Source organism: Carassius gibelio, chromosome B10, assembly GCF_023724105.1.
Source record: "Carassius gibelio isolate Cgi1373 ecotype wild population from Czech Republic chromosome B10, carGib1.2-hapl.c, whole genome shotgun sequence".
NCBI classification, from domain to species: Eukaryota; Metazoa; Chordata; class Actinopteri; order Cypriniformes; family Cyprinidae; genus Carassius; species Carassius gibelio.
Genome location: NC_068405.1, coordinates 15031844 through 15052647, shown reverse-complemented (window position 1 = coordinate 15052647; position 20804 = coordinate 15031844). Strand labels below are relative to the sequence as shown.

Sequence of the window (20804 nt, the reverse complement as noted above, 5' to 3'; positions counted from 1 at the left end):
CAGAGATCTCGACCTAGTGTGTGTGTTTGTCTGTGTGCTTAAGTATATTTTAACCCAAAATTTCAGAGAAGCGGTAATTAGGCCTCTGGATAGCCAGTGCTCAGCTGGAGAGAGACAGAGGTGCGTAATCATGGGATAAAGAGAGCACCAATACAGCAACACACTCTCCTGGCTATGTTAAACTTAGATAGGTTCACGCCCCTGCCCTCAGGGTCAGAGTTCACTTAGGTTGAAGGTCAAGCTTCAGAGTATATCACCATTTCCTACTGATCTGGCTCAAACCTGCCACTCTAAATTGTTGGAGGAACTTCACATATGTTGCGTTCCACCCAGAATTTCTTGGAATAACCTTATAACATTAGGAAAACATCAGTGTTCCTAAGGTCCAGGTGCTTGAATAAATAGTTTAATTGCCTGTGTGTTCATCGTAGTTTGTATCATCTTCTTATATTCTCTTTTGCAGATTACAGATTTTCTTATCATGAGCAGAAGGCCTACGGTATCTTTATTCAAGTCTCCAGACACCAGTTAGTGGCCTGTTTTGTGCTGAAGTCTCTGATTCGAAGGCAGATAGACACAACTGTGACCCATTAAGACTGAAAGAGGAGCTGTATGAAGTCCAGGAGGTAAAGCAGTTTTCCACCATATAACTGCTAGATGTTTTTTTTTTTAACAGATCAGCACTAGCCTGAAGTAGGGTCAAGCTGGTCAGGAACTGTGACCCATAAAAAGAGTGAGTGAGAGAGAAATGCCTTGTGGACACCCATGGTGGTAACCACAGATAGATGGTTTGACGGACCACCTTCTGGGTGGGATAACAGCGTCTGTGCCACCGCTGTGGTCCCTCAGGGAGAGAGCTCCTCTCTCAAATAGTAAACACTGAAATACTCAGTTGGAATGGAGGGATGAAAAAAAAGTTTAGAGGCACAGCTGGTGAACAGGCTGAGTGCAGAATGTATGTTCATATCCAGGAAAAGCAGAGTATTAATTGCTCCCTAAAGAATTGATGCTTCCTTATTCACTCTCTCTCAAGCTAGGGGTGGGCGATATGAGCTAAAAAATAATATTACGATATTTTACAATATCGATATTATATTACAATATAAGAAAAAAAATTTACAGGCAAAATATTTTAACCTTATATAACTAGATTGACCGGTGTATATAACTTGAACACATCGGCCAATCTGAAAAATGTATCGGCCGATGCCGATATTTGGTATTTTTCAAATATCAGCATCGGCCGTTACATTTTTCTGATATATATGCCGTGGCGGTATATAACGGTTGACCACTAGTTGGCATTATAGGCCTATTTCTGAATTAAATAATAAAATGCGACTTATTCTCGACTTTTTATGTGCATAGCACATTTTAAACATGCAGCAAACCTTTTTAAATATTTTTATAAATTACTGAAAACTATTTTTTTATGACTTTTAAAACCATTTAACTGACTGTATTTATCTGTCAAAATCTGAGTCGGTTAACTGATTAAAATGAGCATCTTATGATGCTCTATGTGTTTGATTACTAATTGATTACTGAACAGAGCAGACGAGTGGAACACACCAAACAAACAAGCCTGACTGTCGCTCACCGTCAGCCTGATAATGGCCAATGGCCAATCGTCGGCTTGGTGTGTCCCAGGCTTTAGGTAGGCTATTTCATTCAAGTCAATATAAAAACAATTATGCTATGTCAAGCATTCTTTTATTTTACTGAGCATAGTAAATAAATTGGTAACCATGTATCCACTTGTTTGAGCTCACGGTTTTTAAATGTAGAGCATTTTCTTTATTAAAACATTTAATTGTTAAATTTCCAGTGTCCTACCTATAATTAATTTGGTTTGACAAAACAAATCTTTAAAATAATTTTTCTCAGTTTCACACCCTAACGAGTTAAGAATAGAGCAAAATCAGGCCGCCTGGAGGACTTGCTCAATTCAGGCCAGCTTGTGGTTGCTCCAGAGAATTCTTCACTGAAGGGAAAATCCAGTGTGTGCTTTCATATAAATAAGCACTAATGAAGTGTGAAATGTTCCATTTTATCACCATTGGTTCCATTTATGGGAGATTCCACACCCGGGCCATGGTTTTGTAAGCTCTATGAAGAGCTGTCCCATTCGCAGGATTGTCACCATCTGTTCCAGATTACATTGCTCTGAGAAGAGGCTGTTTGATTTCAGTTTTAAATGGCACTCTTTATCCCGTGCATCAAGTTTTATTCAAACAGTGACATCTTAAACCAGACATTTCAGTCTGGACCTCAGTGCTTGGGCTTAAGGGACACTGGAAAAGCAAACAACTCGCTCTGCTGAGGGCTGTTGTTTAGATTAGATACAACAAAAACACAGACGCAAATGCATTGAATTCTGACCGCTAGTGCCTACCGACATGCACTCAAGAGACTCACACTCAGGGGAGACTCTGCTTCCCCTCTGCCTCAGACATGAAATATGATTTTTACATCCCATAACAAGTATGTATGTGTCAATGTATCCGTCTGAGCCACGGCCTCCTCTGAGAGTGCTGCCCTGCACAGAGCCGGCTTTGTTCTGATAGTAACCCAACCCAAGGACTTGCAGGGTCTGAGGGGGTCCTGGGTTGCCCAACGACTCTCCCAACCAACCTCATCGTACTGAAGTGTGTGTTGAAAGACTCCAGAGGCAGCTGGCTGTTTTGGCTTCCCTTAGCACTTCAAATAAATGAATGAAGACGTGAATAACATACACGCAGCCTTGTGTCACATACTTCAGCCCTGGTTTTCTTCAGTCAACACAAGAACGACCAATTGAGTTTGATTTTAAAGGATGCACTTGTTAAAGTATAGTAGGAAGGGAAGGAGAAAGAGATCCTAACATGGGAATGAGGGGAAAGAAAGAGACTCTGCTTTGGATTCTGGATTTCTTTGGGAACAGGTTGAGCCAAAGGATTGGTTTACGGCCATGCCCTAGGAAGGCTGAGTTTCCAGGTGGCTCAGTCCTAACACCCCTTAGGCATACACATACAGAAACAGCATGTGTGTCTCTAATCCCCAACTTACTGAAACATGAGCCTTGGGTAATGAGAGAGCTTTACACACACACAGGCTGTGTGAGCTGGTAAGTGCCAGTTCTGGTGGGCTGTTGGAGGGCTTATGTTTCCAGCGATCTCAGTGAAGGGCAGAACTCTGTCCCCTGTGTCATACATTCAGAAAGACAGAGAGGCATTGAGTGCAATTTCTGCCCTGTTTGAATGGATTAAAAACATTCAGCTGTGAAACCTGAGTGAGAGAGGAAAATACAAACTATAACATATCATATATTTATATGAGTAGTAAATATCTATTTTTAAATATAAATAGGTACTTGGAAATTGGAATAAATTTATATCGGAAGCAAAAAATTATAAATATTTATATAAAAAATATGCAAACAATATATAATATGCCATTTAATAAAATATATATTTGATATATTTTTTTATATTTTATGTTGTATTTTCTGATACAGGGGCATTGCTTTGCATTTAATAAAACATTTTTTTTTACATTATAATACAATTTATTAATATATAATTAATATTATTATTGTCTGATTTCTGTATATTCCTATATACAAATATACAGGTTACATATTTAAATATATATTAATATAAAAATTGATAAAACTTATATAAAAATATTTGTAATATTATTTTGGGTTTTAATAGATAATAGAAGGATCCTAATAAACAAAAGTTTGGAATACTTAAATGCTTTTTAAATGTGTTTTTTGGTTGTGGGACAGGCCCATATATATATACACCTTACCTGTTGTATCAAGCACCACTAATTGTCATCTGTTGTATTGGCCAACATTTATTTTTGTGTGTGTATATTTGCCCAGTGGGGTTGTTATTATTCTCTGTAGATGATGTCATTTGAACTGTTCTTCACTGTGCGTCAGGACCTTCCCTCTCTCCAGCAATAGCTGTTACCCTGCTGTCTTTAAAGCACATACACACACTCTGATCCCCACCTCCTTAAACACTATGGTACAACCCACTGGGTTAAACCACTTGATGCTGGGGCCAAATGAAGATGTGTGTGTCATTCAACCACTGCACAGGACACTAGTTATATGGCAGGGCAAAACAGCCATCAAAAGCAGCAGGTGGACCTGCTAGATGGGTAGGTGTATGTGTTTGTGTGTGTATGAATTCATCTCTGTTGGTGTGTTCCTTTATTACACTGAGTTTAGAGCTGCTTGATTAGTTCATGAATCACTGAAATAGCAACAAGGAGATAAGGTGATGGAAAGACTCTGACTTCCGTTCCATTCAGTTATTGACAGTAAACAGGTGTCTTGTAATCCTTTTCGTAGCGTAAGCAGGGTGTACATATCAGTTATGATGTGCTCGCCATCTGCTAATGTGAAAGTGTGTGTGTGTACTTTGAACACTGCAACTGCAACAGGATCTTGCCGCAACTGTCTCACTTTTTACAGTGGGCATCTGTTCGACATAATGCTCTTGTGTCCTCTATTAAAACCTTTGATGACTACAAGGTCACATGGAGACTCACAGTTCAGGTTTGGTTTCTCAGTGGATTTATAGTCCTGCCTGCATTTACCCACAGTATTAGTTACCTGCTTTTTTAGAAAGAGATAAAAGGGTTTGTTTAACAGAGAATGCCTGTAAGAGGTCTAGACAGATGAATATGGGATTTTTTTTTTTTTTTGCTTTCAAGGTCATAGATAGTGTGAACGTCTTATCCTTGGTCTAGACATTAAAACATAGCCTAAATGTTGTGCTCGCTGACAGAAGGCGTGCAGTAAAAATAGGAAGATGTTGTGCTGATAGACAGGACTTTGACTCCCTCATCACCTCTTTCTCTTTTTGTTTTCCTTGAGCGTGTAAGTCTTCTCAGAGGCTGACTGTGCTGCTGGTGTTTTGTCTATGTTCCGGCATGTTTACATCAGTATTCACTATCACTGCAGCTGCTCTTTGAACAGCTGAATTATCTGCATTTCTCAGTCAAATGTAACTATTTCCTTTCATTCAAAACAAATTATAGAGCTATAATTTTGTAAACACTAGTGTATAGTCTTTGCTAGTTGTGCTAGGCTTGTCAGAGTAACTGGCTGATTTAAATTCAAGAGTGTATGATATACAGAAGTACAGTCCATTCAGTAAATCATTCTCTTATGTACCTGTGTGTCTTTTGTTCAACTTTGTTGTTAAATGCTGAAAATGAGTCTTTCTACAATCTGGAAAACATTAACATTAAGCATAACTTTGAAAGCATAACTAAAAAGAAAATATATAAAACAGTAAACAGCAATAGGATGTAACTTAGAATAGGAAATGGATTTCCCTTTATGAAAGGGAAGAGAAAAGCCATAGGTGATGTCGCACAGACCCAGGCAGGTGCTGGTCATTCAAAAGCTAAATTAAGAAAATATAACGAGGCATATCTTGCTCTCGGCTTCACTCACTGTGTCTTTACCAGACACTACAGTTGTCGACCATTGCAAATCATTTTAACTTTGTGTCAGTACATCAGAAATAGAGCAAGGCATCAGTGTGGTTTTGTCGAGTCTCATCGCTCTACTGAATTTTGACGATTGCGTCCGGTATTAACTCAGTGTTTAATGTCATTGGAGAGGAGGAAAGCCTATGTGTCCTGTGCTTTAGCGTACACACTAAGGCACATCAATGTTTCAAGTAATGCATGTGTTTTTTTTCCCTGTAGTTTTTTTTTTTTTATTAAAAAAAGTCATCATGTTATTCATAATGTTTTGGCACAACAAAACAAAGTTTGAGAACCACTGGTCTAAAGTTAACAGTCAGTGTTTAAAAAGTGCAGTCCACATGTTTACATATGTTTATTATAGTGAAGTAGTGTGGTAAAGCAACAGATTTGCTTTTATATTTCTGCAATCTACTTTAGTTTGTGTGATTTGTATATTAATGTTTAAACCAGGCTTATTTGTCAGTGCTTTATGTTGTCATAATTATTACTTGCTTTTAAGGTTGGAAGTTCAACAAATCAGTTAACATACAACTGTGATTGTAGTTGTTTAATTAAAATGTCAATCATATCAATTCATGCATCACCTATTTTCATCGTAACAGGCTGAACTGAAAAGAAAATTTCAGTTTAATCTATCTAATATTGTGTTGGTCATACTATACAATGATTTTTTTTAGCTTGTCTTTGTTGAATAATACAGAACATAAAGATCTTTAATTTTTAATTTAATTTTAATTCAATTGTGATATTGGGGGGGGGGGGGGGGGGTCGCAATTAGATTATTTTCCAAAATCATTCGGTCTTACTAAGATCTAAAATCATTGATGAAAAAAGACTGATGAAAAAGTTATGCCTTTTCCTTCAGTGACTCTATACACTTTCAGCAAGTGTGTTAACACCCTTCTGGGTTGTGTGTGTGTGTAACACATTCCCAGTTGCTGTCAGAGCATTCTCTGGTTTCAATGTGTGCACATGATCTCAGTCCTCAGGGATATATAAAGATTTGTTCTCAGAGGGATCAACACTGTCCTCACCATGGATGAAATCTATCTTTCTGCCAGAGCCTAACTAGCCTCTACCTTACACACACACATGGAATCCTTAACATACTCTGAAATGTAGAACAGGTTTTTTTGAGAAAAACCTGGTGACATGGTTGCCTAGACCTTTGGGCATCATAGGCATGCTTAGACTAACCAGACTCAACTCTGATACATTGAGAATTGATTTCTCACTAACATTCACAGGGGTGCTAAAAAGCAAGTGTTCAACAGAGACAGGAGTGTAGTAACAACAGCAGGAGCTTGCCATCTTGGAGAAGAGGCAGTGAAAAGCAACGTGTGACGGAGTGAATGAGGTGTGCGTGAGAATGAGCTGACAGTAATGTGTTTGTGAGGGTGGGATGGGTAGTAATAGTTGTGTGTGTGTTCTCAGGGCCCCAGGGAGCAGTGTGTCTGTCACAAGTGCTTAGAAAAACATCTCTGTGTTAATCACAGTAATTACAGCAGATTGACCAGCTTTAAACAGAGGCAGCAGCAGTTACCACCTCAGCCATCTGTGGGAGACTAACCCTCGCACATACACTGAACGGAACAATCACACAGATTCACACACATCCATAAAAGCAACAAACGCTGCACAAGGTGCTGAGTGCAGAGTGAATTGTGACACTAAATGGGCGGCCAATATAAACTCCTAGACATCTGCTGTCATTTTTGCTCAGTCTCCTCAAAAATGTCCCATGTATGCTCAGAATGGCATGTGTGGTTTAGTTTGTTTGTCTCTTGTGAATCTGTATGCCAGTTGATTTCCTCTTTTAGATTATCGCTGACATGAAGTATTCATGATCTCACATGATCACCACGAGGGTCTTCTATTTACAAATGTTCTCTGATTGGTCCATTACACAGGACCCTACCTCCCACTATACAAGCATTCTTTAGCTTTGTCAGTCACTGATTTAAAAAGGATTTTTAGAAAAAAATAACGATTTACAGCCCTTTTTAATGCTGTTAGGATGGAGTCCCTGAGTATTTGCAGCATTAGCTCACTCTGATATTGAATGTGTAATGAAGACTCCTGGGTCAGCAGCCTGCCTGAGTGTGTTATTTCAGCCCAAAGGTTAAGAGACGGATTGGACTGTTTGTCATTACAGTGATTGATTATGGCTGTGAGCGTGACTCGATTAGGGACCAGGAGTGATCTCCTTCCATTAAAATGTAAATAAATGTCGCCTCTGCAATATTTTTATATTTTCAATATTTTATCTTTCTCTCACCCAGGCCTAGTTGTGCAAAAAAAAAACTGCATTTTTGTATGTGTGTATGTAATTGGCATGGGGATAATGTGGAGGCTTGCCTTTGCTTGTGTATGATTTTGGATATGTACATGACAGATGTGGCCACTGTCAGCTGGGATTAGTCTGTCAGCACCTCAATCACAGTTTTGTTAGCATTCCCAGTTCATATTTAAAGCCATACTATATCAGCTTTCCATCTGCTGAAAATATGTTCAAGCGTAATTCTGTGTGCATGAGCTGGCAGATTCTTTTTATTGCATCACCTGCAGCTGTGCTCTCAAATCAGTGTTTTACTGTTGATTACATCAAGCGATGTTCTTTTAAATGGCCCTGTTAACAGTTTTTTTTTTTTTTTTTTAAACACCTGTTCTGAACACCTAGCACAGGTGCACCGGTACAGTAGTATGAGCATGTCAGCTGTTGAGTTCAGCAGCTTCTTATTGCATAATGACATCCTCTTCAGTTAGGAATTTCTGCCGTGTGCTAATCTATTTGTGATGCAAGATTTTTACTCTGGTATATTAGGAGAGATAAAGTCATTGATGAGAGATGAGAGGCTTCAAAGACAATAAGAATAGCCCACTGCTTCTGCTGTCATCAGGTTTGAGCTGGTTAAAGTTGTTCATCTCTGAAACATGAAGATGTGAGTCTGCATGCTTGTTGCTACTGCATTGTTTCAGCCATGGCTTTAAAGCTGCCCTCTGTGATCTTTACATCATCTTTCTGTAAAGCCCTTTGTCCTCGTTTATGCCCCGAGCGATCACAAATAGCCATGTCTAAGCTTTTACCAATGGGCTAAAGTCTCAGCTCAGATGATTGGACAGTAAAACGGCCGTCAGGCGTAGAAGACGTGCAGGGCTGTCAGTTACAATGAAAGGAAGAGTTTAACACCGGCCTGGGGGCACTGAAGGAAGGCCCCATAACCCCAGACCTCATCTCTGGCTTGACAGGAGTATGTGGGCTGTTTGAGGGCAGAAGGGATGTAGAAGTGTCAGGATGCCTGAAGCCCAGTGTAAGAGCATGACTGGCATTTGCCAGAAGGATAGGTTACCGGCACATACCACCCATGGAGACCCAGTAAATATCCTGGTAGAAGTCTACTTACAAATGGCAGCATACAGGCTTATTTAGAGCTCTAGGCAGAATTCAAAGCACCCTTGTTCGCTGCAATGTTCGTTCTGATTTTTGTGCAGAACTGCATCAAGTAGTCAAACTACAATCAAATAGTGATGGAGTTGTCTGGATGACTAGCCAACTAGACTGATTTAAGGAAGACAGGGCCTAGACATAAGTCTGTGAGCATATAAATGTTTTGATGATTAGGCTATCACCCAGAGACTCCTAAAATCAATGCTTCAGCACTATCTAAATGAAGTCCAATTCTCTCACACACATACACATACACACATTATATTCTTGCCTGTGTCTTAATTATTTCTCAGCATAATAAAAGCTCTTTTTGAAAATTGGTAAATAATGCATTTTCCGATTATACCTCACAGACAAAACATTTGTTAACATTCTGCTTTGAATTGAGACATTTTGTGCTGCTCTACCGATGGTCACTAGTAAGGCTTTTGAATTTGAACTGTGCCTAAGTACATTTGTTTGCAATAAACCATATGGACAGGCAATGGATTCATGTTTTCCACAAAGTTTGGATAGAATGAAAGATTACTTCAGAACTAAGCACCAGTCCATTTGAACAGGGAACTATGGTACAATTTGTAGATGCTATTGATCCAACATATTTTGCAAATTTTTGCTTAGTGATGAAGTGTGAAAGCAGAGGGAAGATAAAAATTTTAACTGGTTTGGCCACCTTTTATGCACTTCTATGCATGTTTCTTTAATTGATATATAATATAAAAAAAAAACTGATTGAGTTTGTGTTTTTACATAATTGCCATGTTATTAAACAGGGTTAATATGTTTGATTTGAGTCAACATTGTGGCCTCATCCCAGATGTCTCATGTTTAGCTGCTTTCTAGACCAGATTTGGCTTAATACTTCCTGATTTGTCCAGTATATATTTATCTGTCTATTTCATTTATTATTCTCACTTTTAGCTAGCTTTAGTATAATAAAGTCCATAGAAGTCATAGCAGTGATAATATGCAGACTTGGTATGTAAATTAGATTTTATTTTGAAAAATTTGGATAATATCTGTTTTATTCTGTTTTCCACTTGTGTTTATGAGCGCTCCAGACTCTGGTTTTTAGCAGCTGAATATGTTCTTTCAGAGTGGACTCACCTCAGGATAATGAGCTGTGTTTTGCTGTCCGTTGAGACTTCACCTAAGCACACTGCTCCAGGAGCCTTGTAGACCTTAATCCTGTTCAAAAACACACACACACACACACGCACACACACATACATAAACATTGTGTGATCAGATGAGAACTTTGCAGCGTCCGCCTCCCGGTCTGTTCTACCATCTTAATAAACATCCTCCTCCACGGCTGCCATTTGGAATAAAAATCAACTCTCTTCACTCTTTTTTGGTGAGGCGAGAGAAAGCTGCATTTATTTGTTTCCAGGGATCAAGGAGACTTGACAAATTAACTCCCCAGAGAGGAGAAACACACTTCTCCTCCGCTCCCTGCCTGGCCCTGGAGTCTTCATTACGGGAAGAATAAGCAGTGTTTTCACTCTGTCTTGTTTTTTTTTAGGCATGTTAGTACATTGAGAGAGTCGCTCGAGGGATGAGCAGCAGAGCTCTCTGAGGTTCAGCCTTTTGGAAGAGCTTTGGATATTTTCCATCAAAAGTCTCTACAGGAAGGCCACAGTGCAGGAAAGAGAGCGAGTGAGATGGGCACCCACACTTTTGTGTGTCTAGTAAAGAGACCACATCTGTGCTAACATGTCATGTCAGTCGTTGATGGCCTACTGAAGCTATATAATAATATGAAGGGAACTCATTTATAAAAGCCTTCATTCTGACACAAACAAGTGTGAAAGGCTTTTCTTTGAGTGCTGTTAGCCCTCTCAGCCCTAAATCCAGTTATTCAGGCAGGATAAAGGGTGACTTATTGCACCCTCTGGACAGCTTGTTTCTGAGCTGGGAGCCTGAACTGCCCTTGTTAAAGTGTGCTTCGAGTGCCAGAGCCAGGAGGTATTGAGCCATGGGTAAAATGCATGGGCAAAAAACATCTCTTCAGTGGGTGTATTTTTTGGTCTGCGGCGTACGCATTCTTTTTGTGTGTGTATTTAGTTTGTTCTTTTGCGTGCATGTTTATGCATACATATGAGTGTTTGTGCATACGTGTGTCTTGCCTCCCCCATGTCTAAAATGGCAGATGTTTGACACAAACACATTCCCCAGGGGTGCCTTGTACTCCCAGTTTATTGATCTTCATTTGGTAGAGTGCTGCATGCCAGACTGACCCTTAATGACTGCATCACACATCCTACCTCTCATCTGCACACCGGGACCATATGCTCTGAGCTGGGCCCCAAGGCCCATGAGAGATGGATCAGCAATCCATGGGGGTTCTGTTATAGAAGGGTCCCCAAAACCCGTGGGATTTAGGCTAATTTAGCATCTCTTCCTGCGAGCGATGGAGAGGCCTGGCTAGGTGAAAAGAGATAGAAATGACAGATTGGTGTGGTTCCCTCTGAGGCAAACAGATAAAGGAGTTATACACTGCGATCTAGGGCTGCAACAACTAATCGGAAAAATCGGTTATTATCGATAATGAAAATTATTGACAACGATTCTCATTATCAAATCGTCGTGTCTGCCCAGAATACACATACAACTTCAGCTGGTCGCATCATGACAAAATGCATCTACAAATATTGGAGGAAACAGAATGAGCTCCTGCAGGAAGAGTGTGTGATCCAAGCTGCCCAAAACATGATAAATATTTATTTTAAACTTCATGCTGATGCATTAGTGTAATGGCTTGCCTGTCAGCCACTTTTAAAGAAATTCCCCGGCGCAATAAACTTTTAGTTAACGGTCATATCCTTATCTATAAATGTCACAAAATCACACAAGACTTTCCATTTTTGTATAAAGTCCCACCCTGACATTCTGCATAAAGGTGAAATCTTTGCTGAAAAAGCGCCGGCGCGGCGGGCATGCGCATTAAACACACGGAACACAGAGATGCGAGGGAGACACTATTCAGCTGAAAAACATTCATTGTACAAACAAATATCTGTTGTTTAACATTTATATTTAGGTTTAAAAGTCAACATGCAGTGCGGGTAATTTATGAGAGTAGGAACTGTGAAGGGACAGCAACATGTAATTGTCTTAATATAAATATCAGTTGCTTTTACAGGATAAAGAGATGACAGTAAGATGAGACTGACTATGATCAAAGTGCACACAATGTGTTCCTGCAGAGCATTACTGTGATTTTATTCGTCTTTATTATCTTTATTGTTTTAATTTTTGATCTAGAGGTTTAAACTATATTCACTGTATAGCCTACAGTGATTAGCAAATTTATTAAAACTAATTTATGTAAGGTTTTAATCAATTTTGTAAGGTTTGTGTCACTGCTGCTCTTAACTAACAGTATTGGTAATTACCAAAATATTTTTTTTGCTGTATTTATTGGTTAAACCTACAATATGCTTAAGCTTTTAAGTAACAGTACGCTATTTTTAATGCATAACGCTGTATGTTTTCATAGCATTCAGTTGGCACATTTATTTTAAGAAAATGGGCAGAATGTGGTATAGTGTTTTTGTCAGTAAAATTAAAATAAAGAAAATAGGGGTGTTAATCGAGTAATCTAAAAAATAATCTGCCAACTAATCGATTATCAAAATGATCATTAGTTGCAGCCCTACTATGATCCCCCATGAGTAGGGCTGGGACAACGCGTCAAGGTCATCGATGACGTCGACGCAAAAAATACGTAGACGCAAAATATGCGCATCGATTCGTCGACCTGTTTTTATTTCTCTAAAAAACATTTGCAAAACGTTTACCTTATGTGCGCTGAATATACGCAATGGCCGGATCAACATTCTGTCCAACGTTATATAACCAATCCAGGGGTTTTTCTGCATTGATCTTTTCTTTGGCGGCTGTCAAAGCCTTATTTGATTGGTGATTGATCCTGACAGGGCGCGTACGAGAGAGAGCCCCGGCTGCGCCTGCACTCACAGTCTTCAAAGAACACGAGCGCTTCTTGCTCTCTCTCTCTCCCCTGTGCATATTAATCAAAATCATTAAACACGATAGAAAAAGGGCGGAACGCCAAAGTTTCACGTGGAGCATTCTGAGATTTTTTTTTCCTCCATGACAGGCTGCTGGCTCCCACTGTTAATTGTTTTTTTTTGGAAAAGCACTCTCTGTATTAGCTTAAAGCCCTCAAGTTAACATTGGTTACTGGATTCTTTCAATTGCTCTAAGCAAGTATTTTGGGTGACCTTTTTATTGAATGCTAGACATCAAGTTGTTGTTATTTTCATCTGAAAGAAGAACTTGTTTTCAGTAAGCTAGGCCCTGTGTGTTCAGTAAGCTTGTTCCAGTTTTTATTTTGTAATTTTTAGAGCAATAAACATATATTGCAATGTTAAGGAATTCATGTTTCTTTCATTCAGATATGTAAATCAACATGTATAAATTGTTAGTAGTCAATTAATGGGGAGATAATCGAAATCAAATCAGTCTGAAAAAATTAATCGTTACATTAATCGATGCATCGAAAAAAAATCGATTAATCGTTTAAAAAATAATCGTTTATCCCAGCCCTACCCATGAGTCTTTGGTCCCAGAGAATACACTGAACCTTGATTCACAGTCTCTTTCTTTCTCAATCATGGAGTGCATCTATTTGTACAATAAAACACTAATATCTACTTTTGGGTGTGATGGTCAGGTTTTCCTTAGACAATTTATTACCTTTCCCTAATAAAAAATATTAAGGCATTCACATGAACTTACACGTTGGCTTGTTAGGCTCTAGTTCTCCTTGATGATTGAATATTAGGTCTCAGAATCAGGTAAGATGAGTAAGGTATGAGTAAGATGCATGCTTGGCCTGGCAGAGTACAATTACAAATTCATTTTGCTATTTTCAAAAACACTGAAGCAGCAATAAAGACCTGCCTTTGTGAGTAGATCAGTTTTCTGTGTGAAAACTGTTTCCGTAGTTTAAATTTGTTTTGTGTTTAGTCTGTTAAACCTCTATCTCCATAATATGTTTGCATATGTGTTTCTAAACACTCATTGTTTTTTTTTTTGTCTCTCCAGTTCCAGATTTTAGTGTGGACACGCTCTCCACCAATGCCAGCCAGGAGCTGCGAGGCCTGGGCATTCCCAAGGTGTCAGGTCTAGAGCGCAGTCAAGAGAAGAGCCAAGAGACGTCCCGTGAACTCTCGTCGGCCACCCCCTCACTGGTGCCCACTTCTCATCCCAAACCTCCCCTCCCCGCCCCCCTTCACGTCCAGCCGCCCCCCTCCAACCGGGGGTTACCCTTGCCCCAAAGCCCAGCCCAAACCCAGCACCCTTGCCCAGAGCGTCGACTGAGACCACTGTCACCCACTACCACCCTGACTCAAACCCAAGGCCAAGAGCCCTCTCAGGCACCCCCAGCCCAGCCTCAGCACCCACCTGAGCCTCAACCTCACCCAAGGCCACCTCGAACTCCAAGCGTCTACCACCACCCCCCATCACCAGCACCAACCCCGACCCAGCAGAACCTCACCCAACCTGTGCAGCACAGACCGCCCTCACGGTGCCATCCGCGCCCAATCTCGGCCTACAGCAGCAGCCTTACCCTCAACGGCCTGAGGTGAGTAGGAAGCAAATGGTGTAATGGAGTTAAATATAAAAGCAAAGCTTAGCAGGAAGTGTCTGTTACACTCCAAGTGTGTTACACACACTGATTGAGCAGCTGTTCAGAGCCCTTAAATATTGTAATGGAACAGCAAGATTTCTGTATTAAAATGTAAAATGTATCAATCCTCCAGTAAACATGAGCCACAAATCCCTGTTTGTACATGTTTGTATGTGAGTGTGTGCGCCTGACAGCACCGCAGAGAGAACACCAGCTGAGAGATTAGACGGTTTGATTCGTTCCCCTCCCACGCCGCCGCTGCTGCTGCTGCCTTGTAGCTGGCGGCGGCTTGTAGATAACATTTCCTCTGCTCGACTCAGACACCCCAGTATCCCGCAGAGAAGCAGAACTTCCCCTCCCTCCTCTCGCCCTTCTCCGCCGTCCTTTAGTTTTGTTGTGTAATCCACCCTGCGCAGTATCTTGCCATTGGACTACTGATGATAATTATATTTTGTGTTATTCTGTATGTGCGCAGCTTTTAATATGAATATAATTAGCATTTAAATGATTACTTAGCCTGTAAATGAGCTCTTTGTTAGATTGCGTATGACTCTGATAAATATTTTAGCATGTACAGCTGGGAAATCCCTCCAGGAATAACACATTCTTCAGCGCTGTATCCACACTTTCCAGGTTTCTGAAACTGGATCCTTTTGCTCAATTTATTGCATATGCTTTCCACTCTTAAAACAATTTAGTGAACAAAGGAGTTTTGTGATTACAGGTTGGAAAAGGAATTCTCTTTTATACAGGCGTGTTTTTACAGTCATTTATTCTCTCTTTCTTCACAACAGCAGTCGAAGCAGCACTCCAGGGAAGCCCCCGGGCCCCTCTCCAGCCCCTCATCTGCACCATCACCAACCTGCCCCCACTGGGGCAGCAGCCTCCTTCCCCCTGCCCCTGTCGGCAAACCCCACGGCGTCGCACACCTTCCCCCCCTCCCTGACGCCCTCCACTCTTCCTCATCACACCAATATGTTTGCGTCGCCTGCTGCTCTGCCTCCACCTCCTCCTCTCACCTCAAACACTCTGCCGGTCCCCGGACACCCAGCTGGGAGTGCCTACTCAGGTACCAATCTTTCACCCACAGTCCTTTAATGCATAACATAAATAAGATCAGAAATTATTGCCATCATGTAGTTATCACAAATACCAATATGGTTCTCTCTGCATTTAGATAAAAACTTTTGAAATGGGGCTCTTGTAAAGTAACTATACAAATGTGTGATTTTAAAACAACTCGTATTTTTTCTGCTCCCAGAACAAGATCTTCTCCGGCAGGAATTAAACACTCGTTTCCTGGCATCTCAGAGTGCTGATCGCGGGGCATCATTGGGCCCCCCTCCATACCTGCGGACTGAGTTCCACCAGCACCAACACCAGCATCAGCATCAGCACCAGCACACACACCAACACACACACCAGCACACCTTCACCCCTTTCCCCCACGCCATTATGCCCACGCCTGCACCGCCCATGGTGCGTACCCCAGCCAGAAATGTGAGGATAAGTGGAACACAACTCTTAAAAAAATTAATAATTATTGTGGTGATGGATGGATGATTATAAACCTTATTTTTAATGTTAGAGCGGAAGCTGCCTTTGATAATTTATGCAAGGTTTCCGGTGTCAGATATTTTACCTGTCTAATATGCTGCTTGATATTGCAAACTGATTTTTGTAATCCATTATTAAAATAAATACAGTGATTTATAGCGCAAATCTTTTTACAGTTCACTTCTTTTTTTTATTCTACAAGTTATTTACCTTTAGAGGCTATTGAATCGGAAGTCTTGCATTTTCAAAGGTGGAGATGCTTAAGTGATGAAATGGATGACTGAATGTATAAAAATCAAATGCATGTATATAAAATACAGGGTTCCCACGGTCATAGATATTTGTATGATGTCTTTTGTCTTTTTAATTAATTATTCAGGCCAGTTCACATATTATGACTTATAAGCAAGTCTATAAAAATCAAATCCATCAGTATGGTTTGTAAAAGAGATGACTGGAAGAAATCAATGGTCAAAAACTGTGGGAACGCTGAATTTAAGTACTAAATCTGTGCATACGTGTACTGCACCGACTGCTGAATTCTAAACTTGTGAAGTACAGTATGCTGATTCAGTAAACACTAGAAGCCATGGCGGTGGCTCGCTCTCTCAATTGTAACCATGTGTTTCTCTCTCGCCACAATGTGGCTTTTCTTTGTTGAAAAACTGCTGTTTTTCTCTGGCATGCTGCACCACTCTGTTCTCTGCCCTGATTTTCAAATTGGCAGTCAGAGCCACTGGGGATACATTTTTGTTCCAGCCAAGCATTGAGAACTTAATACTAGTTTATTCATTCCCAGTTTAATGACATCATTTTGGTCTGATGGAGTTTTGACTGAGGGCTTTTGGTTGGCAGGCAGCAGAACTGATTAGTGAGTTGAGGCTTCATACAGACGCTCCCACACAGCTCAACGGTAACCACACTGCCCACAGAGGCTTAAAAGCGGCTTTTGAACCATTCCAGACTCAAAGAACTCTGAGAATGGCACTCTGTTAGCTAATGAGAGTATAAAACTAGTTTGAGAGCCACATTGTTTACTCACGAGTGGGAAACATTCTCTCTGGATCCAGATTAGACCACTCAGACCCTGTTAACTGAGCTGTTTATAGGACTATTTTTAGACAGCCGAATGGCTTCTATTTGACCACTCACAGAATTGCTGAGTAATACACATTAACAAGAGAAAGACCTTGTCATAATTCACTGTGAATTGCAAAACGACAGCCTGGTCGGGGCCAGCAGAAATAATCCAGGCCTATTTTCTCTGCTAACATTCATTAATCAGAGCACTGCCAACCAAACACTTTTCTGGAGAGCACATTAAAGCATTTGGTATTTGCTTCGAGCCTCGTGACACCACAAGATATTTGTCAGGAGTAAATTGTTTGTAGGCCTGAAGGACTCCTGTGTGTACTGAGCTGTTTCTCCTTTCCTCCACAGTTCGACAAATTTCCCACTAAAGTCGACCCCTTCTACAGACACAGCGTGAGTACCTGTCATGTTTTTGGCATTTGCTGTGGTGGCTTTTTTCTTCTTCCTTACAGTAGTGGTTGTTGTCTTTTTTAATTTGTGCTCCAAAAATATAATTGATGTATGGTATGGGTGATGTAAGTAATGATAATATTAATAATAATAATTCATTTAATTTAATGGTGCCTTTCTAAACATCCTCTGTCACCTTACAGTAAGTAAATGAGTAAAAACAGTAACAATAAATAATCAAGTCCTGCCAGCATTACATAATTCAAGATAAATAAGACCAAGTCCTAAGAAAGCCTAGGTAAAAAGATAAGTCTTAAGACGAGATTTAAAAGTATGAAAGCTGTCACTGTTCCATAGATTGGGGGGAAGAGAGTTAAATAGGCAAGGGACCGCAAAACTAAAAGCTCGTGAAGATCTGAGAGTGCGAGAAGGAGTGTAGATGTGGAGAAGATCAGTAAGATACAGTGGAGCAAGGTTGTGAAGTGTAAACATTGGAAAACATTGGAGAACTAGAGAAATGTGCTCTATTGATGAAGGCCATAAAAAAACACGAGCTGCTGAGTTCTGAACCAATTGAAGTTTATGGAGAAGTTTAGAAGGAAGACCAGTAAGGAGTGCATTACAATAGTCGATACATGAGGTAACTAGTGCATTAATAAGAATAGCAGTATTATTTGTTGTGAGAGAAGGACGAAGGCGATTAATATTACGCAGGTAAAAACATGCAGTACGCATAATAATATTCACATGAGCTTCAAAAAAGAAAGTGTGCTATCCACACAATGACACCCAAACTCCTTACCTGCTGAGAAAGACAAATTGCATTATTTGCTATATGTAAAACAATCAGATTTAGTAGCAAAAAGTAAGACCTCATTTTTCTCACTGTTGAGTTTTAGAAAGTTGGCTGAAAGTCTTTAATTTCAACTAAACATCTAGTCAAGGAAGGTGGAGGAAAAGAACTAGAGGGTTTAGAAGACAGGTAGAGCTGGGTGTTGGCATAACAGTGGAAATGGATACCATATTTCCTGAGAATACAGCCAAGAGGAAGTAAATAGATGATGAACAAGAGTGGGCCCAAAATAGGGGCAGTAAGAAATTATATCTACAAAAGGCTTAAACTGCCTTAATTATTTTGATAAAAACCATTACTACATAAAGGTAATGGTACTACATAATTTAGTAAATTGGCTGCAAGATTTTTTTTCTCTGTGGAAATGCCTTGCTGGACACTATGGGGATCTTGTTAGAGATAAAATGCATTTCATTCTACTTGCCTTTCCAGCAGGTTAATGCAACTTTAATTTAATTGATCTCTGCCCTTCAATTACAGAGTCGCCATTTAGCAATGCTTCATTTGAGACACCCACCCATGAACACACACACTGCTGTAATCACATGTATTATGCGGTGCACTATGATAACAGTCATTGCTATCAGAGCTGGTTCAGAGGGTGACCCATATTGTAAATTCATCTCACCATTAATCTTTGTTTAATGTCACAACAGCTGCAGGTCAGATGAAGGTTGTATTATTATATGCAGCAGAATAATGATTTGTAGTCTCATTCTTTTATTCAATCATAGAGAGAAAAACTAAGCATACATTTTCACATGAACGTGTGTATTTTCATATTATGCAGCATGTGTGTATTGTGTAGATGTTAGTTTGTACAGGGACCTGCAGTCTCTGGCTTCACTGTATAACTGTAAACGGCTGACACGATCAAACAGGAACCTCGCGGAGTAACTATGTCTTGTATCTTTTTTCTTTTCTCAGCTGTTCCACTCTTACCCCCCAGCGGTGTCTGGCATTCCGCCCGTCATCCCACCGACGGGGCCCTTCGGATCTCTGCAGGGAGCGTTCCAGCCCAGGGTATCACAATATGTTAGAATTTCGAGACTACTCCCAAAACTAACCTTCTGTGCTGTTTCAAACGTATTCCTGCACACATGGAACGAATCTAGCTAAATATAAACAGTTCTCAGACAGTATAAATAGAGAAGTTTTCTTAAGATATACAGTCTGGTGATGTACCACAGTCAGCTATTAGTAATCCTAGAATACATGAGATATTACTGGATGGTTTAGGTATTGAATGATTGGCTGAAAATGCTTATGTTTTGTCTTTTTGCGCTACAGACCTCAAATCCTCTAGACGTGGCAGGGAGGCCTGGAGCCGTCCCACACACACTCCTTCAGAAAGACCCTCGGGTACGCACCCCAAACACACTCTTTGCAACAAACAAACTAGTGCTGAATGACACTATGGGCAAACAAAGAGTTGCATTTGTCAGTCCCGTTATAATGTTGCCGCATTGGTATGCATGCAGTGATAGGAAGTGGAATACTCTGAATTCTGGCCTAATTATTCCACGAAATGCTTCATTAGAAAGGGAAATTTTAACATTTTAATTTGGTCAGTGATGAAGTGATGCTCGGATGCTAATTAAAAGTCCTGAGTGACAGTTTTGTGTCCCTAATCTCTCTCACACGTGCTCTCTCTTTTTCCTCCTTCTCTCTAGCTGACAGATCCGTTCCGGCCGGTTCTCAGGGTAAGACTGCTTTATCAGTTATTCAGTTGGTTTTCCCACAGGACTCAGCAGGAAATGGAGTAAAAGCTCATTACAGTTTAATCCCACCTTACACCGTGCACCTGCCTTCCACTCTGCAGTCTCTTTAATTAGCTGTGCACTGGGACTCAACGGTCTCATCTCAGAGTCTATAGGAGATGCTATATGACTCCCTCTTATGTAAAAAAACTTAGAAATGACATTTTACCTAATTAATATGCAACTGTCCCTAACGTAGGGGAATGCAAAGAAACGTATTAATGTTCCAAGTTAAATTTCACTTTAACATTTTCAACTTCACATAAAATTGCAAATAATATTTTCAGATGTATCCAATATTCTGTAAATGTGTTTTAAAGGAATAAAATAAAACTAGCATAAACATAGACATCTCTGAACATGAAAATCTTACAACGTCTTTCTGTCTCCACAGAAACCAGGAAAGTGGTGTGCTATGCATGTCCATATAGCCTGGCAAATTTACCACCACCAACAGAAAGTAAAGGTGAGATAATATACGCAAATATAACCTGATTTGACTTTTACTATACCCTTAGGATCAGGATCAACATTACATATGCAAAG

The 20804-nt window shown here is 40.1% G+C and overlaps 1 protein-coding gene across 4 annotated transcripts in view; it reads left to right on the top strand.

The window, feature by feature from the left end:
• The window catches only part of LOC127966381 (autism susceptibility gene 2 protein homolog), a 322819-nt gene that overhangs the window by 297312 nt on the left and 4703 nt on the right, over positions 1–20804 (top strand). For 2 of the 4 annotated variants that reach the window (XM_052567307.1, XM_052567308.1), the window contains exons 7-14: positions 14021–14561; positions 15401–15675; positions 15868–16106; positions 17604–17648; positions 19426–19521; positions 19789–19860; positions 20172–20201; positions 20653–20724. In XM_052567307.1, coding sequence (XP_052423267.1) covers positions 14021–14561; positions 15401–15675; positions 15868–16106; positions 17604–17648; positions 19426–19521; positions 19789–19860; positions 20172–20201; positions 20653–20724 — 1370 coding nt within the window. Of the gene's footprint in view, positions 1–4066; positions 4156–14020; positions 14562–15400; positions 15676–15867; positions 16107–17603; positions 17649–19425; positions 19522–19788; positions 19861–20171; positions 20202–20652; positions 20725–20804 lie in introns of those variants that run through there. The other 2 variants (XM_052567310.1, XM_052567309.1) reach the window with 2 other exon arrangements.